Genomic DNA, 7,776 nt, shown 5'->3' on the forward strand with positions numbered 1-7,776 from the left:
GCGCTTCGCTGCTTTGGTCTCTGAATGCAATTCTCTCTATTTTTTTCCACACTTGGAACGAGGGAAACGTGGCTGGGTGGAATGGTTGCTGCTGGACTTGTCTGATTCCTGGGGCTGGAATCTGATATGCCGGCACCACTTTCCATCGAAGATGTGAAAGGTTCGAAGGTTTATTATATTTGGATTAATGATAACTGGATTCCTGCTGATTGGCGGAGGAGGGCTCCAGGTTTATTGAAAAGTGATAGCGACCCTGACAGTGGTTCGGGCCTTTGAGGAGCTGTTGGGAGCACTTGAAGGATTCTGCCGGGCTGGTAGCACATAGACTCTGCGGCTGGGGGAAATAATTCATTAAGTGGATGTGATTCTGACAAGGATCGCAGCTCAGGTGCGACCGACCCTCTGGCATGTAAGGATTACATCTGGATGACGTTTCAGACGGTGAGAGACGAGGATGACCCCAAATTCAGCTGATTTTTTTTTTTTGCCACTTCAGAGTTGCAGTTAAGACATTTTTAAAAGCAGCAGGAAATTCAAGGCTGCTTTGTTCCAAAATAATTGGATTCTATTTGGCTCCCAGCGGCACGGCCTTGGTGGCAGTGTTTATCTCAATCTCTCCAGGATGGAATGTCAACAAAGAGCTTGATTCACTCCCACCCCCATCACCTGCGCTGGTCCTGGCTCCGGAACCCAAGGCCAAGGAAGAGAAACTCTGAACTCTGGCTAAATGAGCAGGAGACGATAACATCATGTGACTCTGGACTCTGGAAGTGGCCAGGGTTGGGTCTTAGCACGGACCCTCCTCCCTAAACGTCACCTACTCCTTTGATCCCGCCCCATCTTACCTCTCCCCTATCTGTTATCTGACCTAGCCTAGTCACACATCCAACAGGTTTTGCCAGTCTGGTGGAGCTGTGTGTGGGAGGCGCAGGGGAGGGGTGCTCAGTGGGGCGGGAGCTCGGCCGTAGACTGAGCTTCAGGGAGGAGCTTTGGGTAAATAGGCGGTGCTTTGAATAAGAAAGTATATTTGCATTTCTGAGTGGCTACCACGGAAGATTCAAGGATTTCTCAAACATGTATAAATGAGTCAAATCAACACTCTGGATGTTTTTGATGAGGGAATGACATTGTAACATAAAGCTCACACCCCACCCCACACCCACCCTGTCACAAACTATTCTAAAGCACAAAAATATAACTGGGAATTGTCCAGGAGCAACTGAAGTAACAAAATTCAGCTCGTAAAAGCAGAATTTGTCAAATCAGACTGCAGAAGAGGACATAATTATAGTAAAAATCCGAATATTCAAACATGTTGAAGGAGGCTCATTGCATTCATAAAAGCTSTTCAGTGGTTCGAGAGATATAACAGAAAAAGGCAATTATGTGTTTGTCTTTTATGGCGATGAATGATAAAAGATATTGAGTATCAATTATTTCTCTCAGTAATGAGTTCTAATATCTAGTTCTGTGACAGCCCTGTAATAAAGTGATTAGTTTCAGTGAGTGAGACTGCAAATAAAATGTTTTTGGAAGCCAAACAAGGAACAAARCTTTTTCTTCCGTTTGTCCACATACACGGAGTCACAATTCAAAACACAGATCCAGGGTGGCTGTGACTCACAGTGCACCCTGAGACAGAGTTGGCGGGAGCACAGACACTTCGAGTCTCATGCAGCAGCACTTTCTCCTCTCCCATCCCCTGGAAAAGCACACAAAGCAGTTGTCTGCCAGCACCATAAGTAGACTCTGTTTGTTCCCATGGCTGCTTCTTCCAGAGGTGAAGCAGCTTGTCAGGGCAAGGCACCCTGATACTTGGATGGAGAGCTGCCCTTTTCACTGACAGACACACACACACAGGCACTTCTGTTCTGTCTCTTTGTCTTTATCATGTCCTGTCTCCTTCTTTTCCATTTCACACTTGTTTTTAGACACACACACACACACACACACACACACACACACACACAGGAGCTTACAGCCTGCCTGCTTTCCTGTTCGCTGAAGAAACACTTTGGTGGCCTGATCCCACATCAGATTTCAACATCTTGAGGCTTTTTCCTTCTCATCATGTCACCAACAATTTACCAACGTGCTTCCAATCTACCCCTGACAAGGAGGTTCTATAGAACAGCTGGTGTGCGCAAAAACCACGTGACCGTGCTATCGGCTGGTGAAGCTAACGGCTAACGCAAAACGGTCAAAAGTCTGGATTTTTCATTACTGTACATGTTGACAACAGAGCAGAAAAAAGGACTGATGATGTAGAAATCATAAAAACTGTTAATAATAATATTAACAAGATTATTATTAATATTTTACAGTTTATATAATCTGTCTAATGTTTTAAATAATGTCAGAAAAGCTGTTTGTGTTGTGGATTTATTAACAGTAGATAAACCGGAAAAAGTTTCATTTTACAACACAAGTCAGCAGATTTGATCTTATGTAGCTCAGTAAGATCTGACCAGAACTGAAGCTAATAATCTAACAGTTTAAAATTAAAATAATCTTATAAAGTCGATGTAATCACTGTTTATTATTTATTATTGTTTATTTATTGAACTGGTTAGCAGATATTAGCTTGTGGAGCATATATACAGAGTTTAGCTCTGTTGAATCATGCAACAATTTAACACACAAACTATTAAATATTACTTTGTCCTCTGATTAATATTTAGACCTACACAGTGTACAATAATATTATAAATTTCTGATTAATATTTAGACCTACAGAGTGTAAAATAATATTATAAATTTAAGTATTTTTAGGTTTCTGTTAGAGGAACCTGACTTGTTGAGAAGATGGTTAACTAATAGAGACAAGTTTCAACCTATAACCATAGAACATTTTCTAACTGTTGACTGGTAAATATAAATATTACTATTTTTTATGACAGTAAGAAGAAATAATAAATATACTTTATTACTAGCTGAAGTCATCATTTTTCAACTAGCTAAAGTCTAAGTTACAGGCTGACTTCAGGTCTGGATTAGATCATCGTTAYTTGTAAATTATATATTTTTCTGGTATAAATCTGCTGTTTTACATGATTGTTGAATGAAATTTACATAATTATTAATTTATTGTAAAAACATGACCGATAATCTGTGAAATAGATCCAGTTCAGTTTGCAGTTTATCTATTAGTTTCTATGGAGGCTGTGAGCCGTTGCCCTTTTAGAGTCTGTTTCTGCTCCTCCATGCTGTCACAGAGGCTACCAGTGGACGGTTTGGGTGGGACTCAGTCTAGTGATCTAAATATTTAAGTCTATGACCCCTGACCATTGATCCTTTCAAAATAAGTGGAGTAAAAGAATGCATTCAATCCAGGTYCCTCCTTTTTCCTTTTGTTTTCTGTTCAATAAATAACGCACTAGTCGTGTTAATCACTTCCAAAACCTCCAGCTGTGCTTCCATGCCAGCATCTATTTACTAACTGCTGGTGGTGTCAGTTCAGTTTTTAACAAGTAAAAAAAAAGGTTTTCATTTTCCATACGTAGCATGAATCTTTACATCCTCAGACTGGGCTAAAATGCTGTTTGATTCTCCTTATGTGGYTTCATTTAAATATAATGAGGCCTTTGTTTTTGCATTAACCACTGCACCCACTAAAATTTGTTCTACTCAGCAGTTATGCTGGCTTTAATATGACTACRTGTCATCAAGATTTAATTGAGACACTGAACAAGATTGTGGTTTTCATATTCGCTCGTTATTTTTCTCTCCCCCTCCACTGACTGATGTTTAATAATAAAGATCCATGAAGGTCACGTTGGCCGAACAGCACCTGTATCTGTTGGCCTTGTTGGGAGTTAATCTGTTTCTCTGGAGGCACCACTGAAGGTCGTGAAGAGCTCATAAAAGAGCGTGTCTGCAGAGTGACGCCTGTCAGTGCTGGCAGCTGTTCCCCGGTGTACACGCCGAGGAGAGCGGGATAATGCACAGTGTGGGTGTTTAATATTAACAGCAGGAGGATTACGGTCAAACAGCTTCCTTTCTCGCTCGCGCGTCACGGTCAGAATTCATTAGTTTATCTGCAAACCTCCCGATCATTCTGCTGCTTTCGTGTCTGTCTGTTATTCTTATGAGGCTTCTATAATCACGTTACTCATTGTGTACAATGTATGCCATATGGTGCACAAACAGTAGTCATCTGCTGTAATCCAGTCAGTGTCTAACGGGATTATCACCTGGGATCATAGAACTCCAGAGAAGCCGATGAATACTGTAGCATTCCTCTGGTTTCTGGTGGTAAGATGCTATTTTGCTTTTACAATAATTAAATAGCCCAGAGGTTAAAATCACATTGTTAGAGGGGAAAATATTAATAACACTGCTTTACTTCATGAAAAGAACGTTTCTGAAAATTCGACAAAACCAAAAGAAGCACCACAAAAAAAATTAAAATAGATAAATAAAAAAATAGTTATTTCCAAAACATGCCATTATTTTCTATTTTGATTTGCATTTTTTGTAATCAGGGCTTTACTGCTCATCCCACAAATGCATGTTCCTTACAARTATTGCACCATTTAGAAGGGAAATTAAGCAACTTTTCAATGATAGAAGATATACGTATTTATTCAAGTATAATACGAAAAATTAAATCCATATAATCATCCATAAAATTAAGGGGTAGTACTATATTCGGATAAATATTTTTACTTATGTATTTTAACTGAAATATAGGCTTCGTTCACAAAATTATTGAGTCCGGAAATGAGACCGCGTTGTAAAATCAGTTGAACCGAGCTTACCTCTGACACTCCTCCTGTTTCTTCAGAGCGAGATAGATCCAGGCAGGCGACATGATGTGAAGGGTGGGGGGGGTAGTCCTGCACCTTAGTAATGATAGCGAAATAATGACATTAGTGTGTGACCGGGCCGCTCCTTGAACAACAAAAACACATGTTCGTCTATAATGGCTGCTGTCTACCGGTGTTCTGAAAAAGTTTGTATCCTTGAAAAAATGTTTCCCCACCAGAGGGGGTGCTCGCGAATAGGAAGTAATCTGCTTTTCCCTCAGAAGATGGTCCAAATCTCATGTGAAGTCTCTGATTTCTGTGTTGGCACATCCTGGTGGACTATGTGTAAAATGCCAGAATTCATATGATGCTGCTACAGCTGATATATATTTGTTGTCAAAATACCTTTTAGTACATATGTTGTTAAAATAAAATGAACAGTCCAATGATCGTTTTACTGATATGTATAAAGACTGCAAAGGCTGAACAATCTTGAAGTCTGTATGAAATTGGAGGTAGTTTGAGGATTAAATTTTTTATGCTTTTTATAAAAGGAGGGGTCGTATTATACATGAGATCGTATTATTCATTAATAAATACGGTATTTACCAAAAAGTATTGTTACAACAAAGAAATAATCTACCAAACACAAATCTCCTTACATTCAGTAAACAGAGTTAACATCAGTAGACCCATACACGGTTACTAAAACCCATCAGGTCTGCAATAAATTTTGACATGCATTACTGTTAATGTTATAATGGCAATATTAACTGCATAATCAGACATCAGACTCGACAAAAATAGACATTAATATATTTTTGTATGCAATAACAGATTTTAAAGGAGAAATGACATTTGTTTACACAAATTTCTTTGCTTGTTATAGACGTTAAATATAATAAACTCAAATAGTTTAAATTGAACATTACAGTGTTTTTTTCTGCCAGTGAAACTAATTGTAAAATAAATAGTACAGATGTGAATTTTCCTTTTTGCACACGCTCCTTTATTTAGTATTACCCAGAAGAATGTTTTGTTTTCTTTTAGTACTAGATAGTTTTGTTCCTTTACCTTACTTTAGAAGAAAGATCAGGACACCCTTCTCCTTGGCATGAACATGCAAATTATTGGAGCATGACTAAAAAAAGAGATGGAGTGAAATGGGATTCGGCTGAAATAAGACCACACGTATCCTGAAAGCACATTATTGCAATTATCAATTTTTATGCTGTCTTTTGAATAGCTTTGTATTTTATAAATCATGTGTGAAATTCTCCATAAAGTGTTTGCTTGGTGGTTCAGGACGAACAAAAGTCTGTTGCACTACTACATTTATTACTAGGAATATTTGAAATGATCAGTCACAACCTACAGAAGGAAATGCATCACCCAGCTTTTGACCGAGACATGGAAAGTAACAAGGAGAGCCGGGTTATTAATCAGACTTCATTGATTTTACACATAATGCATGACAAAAATGGCAAACCGCCAATATGTAAGTGATCTTCCAACAATCCACAAATCAGGGTTTTCGAGGAGTTATCTTATTAAGAGGTGCTGAGGCTATTAATAAGTGTTTTGTGGAATCAGAGTGGAAAAGTTCCTCTGGTGTGCTGACGCTTTGTTTATATATATTTTTTTTATTTAATGCAGATTAGCTGTATTTTTCCCACTTCATTTTGGGTAAAACAGCCATGTATATATATAAAAATATAAAGGGCTGTTCCAATACTTTTGGAGGGGATTGTATTTTTCATTCTGTCTTGTGTTCCATCGTCTCTTGCCAGTAATCATTCATTATTTACAAATGTATATAAAATCTTAGACAAGGACAGAATCGCCTGACAAAACTACAAAAACAAAACATTCATATTATTCATATTTTCCTCTTTGTCTGCAGGGCAAAATGTGAGCGTAACCCCTGGGTAATGCTGACCTCGGCGCTGCTGACCCGCTGCCAGGAGTCAGAGGTAGACCTGGGTCAGCAGGTGGTCACCATGGTGAGGTCCCTCTATAACACCAAACACAAGCTGCCKGTGCAGGTAATCAGAYGATGAAAGTTTGTTTTCATTCTTTTAGTCTTTGACAAATAAACTTTGACAAAGATAGTTGACATTGTATTGGCAAAAACATATGAAAAAARCAGAATATATTGTTGAGGTCTCATGCCCAATTTATGGCACACCACTCTTTACTGTGTTTTAACAAATCTTAATCTAAAAAATTCCAATTATGAAACTGAAGATTTCTGCATTTGTTGCTAAACATTTAGTATGATTTTTTTAGCATTGTTTTGGACTTGTTTCTTTCAAATACTTGTTTCACCTCTGCATCACGGTGAGGACAATGAAAGCAGTTCCAACACGTTTTCAATCTATCTTTCATCTCTGGTGTTGTGGACTAAACTTGTTTAAATTCAGCACAGCTACAATGCAGCACCAGCATTTTAGCCTGTATCTTAATACAGGAGCCTAAAGCTATTAAGCATGTAACCTGCAGCAATGCGTTAGCATCAGCTCAGTGCTTTTTACAAARCATATATATTCATTGGGCCCTCTTTGATAGCTGATGTCCCTTAATGCTATTCATGCCTTGCTGAGCACCATGCAAGTAGTAAGCCAAATGTCACTCTGTGTGTCTAAGGCTAGCTGACTGTGATATTAGTTTAGCGCTAATGCTATTCAGTGTGAATAGGCTAGTGTCTGCCAGCCTGTCTGATATTAGTGTGGGAAGGGAGTAGGAGGTGGAAAAGGGGGGCCTTTTACTCTCTGCTCTGAACAGCTTTAATTTGAATCTGCTGGAATGAAACCGTCAGAGCATGGGGGGAGTCAGATTGCATCGTGTTATCCATACATTACCGGAAGGGAAGCCAGAGCCTGAAGCAGTCCTGTTCAGGAACGCATGGATAACAGTCTTYTTATAAAGTATTTAGTGTCCTATGAAATCTATTTTCTTTTGGGTTTTGTACTTTATTTTCTTTATTTGTATATCTGAATTTTATATTTTATGAAGTAAACATATGTTC

The 7,776-nt window shown here is 38.6% G+C and overlaps 1 protein-coding gene across 1 annotated transcript in view; it reads left to right on the forward strand.

Annotated features, from left to right (window-relative positions):
• nbas (NBAS subunit of NRZ tethering complex) overlaps window positions 1–7,776 on the forward strand; it is a gene marked incomplete in the record, with an annotated part of 224,076 nt that overhangs the window by 199,321 nt on the left and 16,979 nt on the right. Inside the window, 1 exon segment of the mRNA XM_014011983.1 lies at window positions 6,652–6,786. Within this exon segment, the coding sequence (XP_013867437.1) occupies window positions 6,652–6,786 (135 nt within the window).

Source organism: Austrofundulus limnaeus, unplaced genomic scaffold (genome assembly GCF_001266775.1).
Source record: "Austrofundulus limnaeus strain Quisiro unplaced genomic scaffold, Austrofundulus_limnaeus-1.0 Scaffold86, whole genome shotgun sequence".
Taxonomy (NCBI): domain Eukaryota; kingdom Metazoa; phylum Chordata; class Actinopteri; order Cyprinodontiformes; family Rivulidae; genus Austrofundulus; species Austrofundulus limnaeus.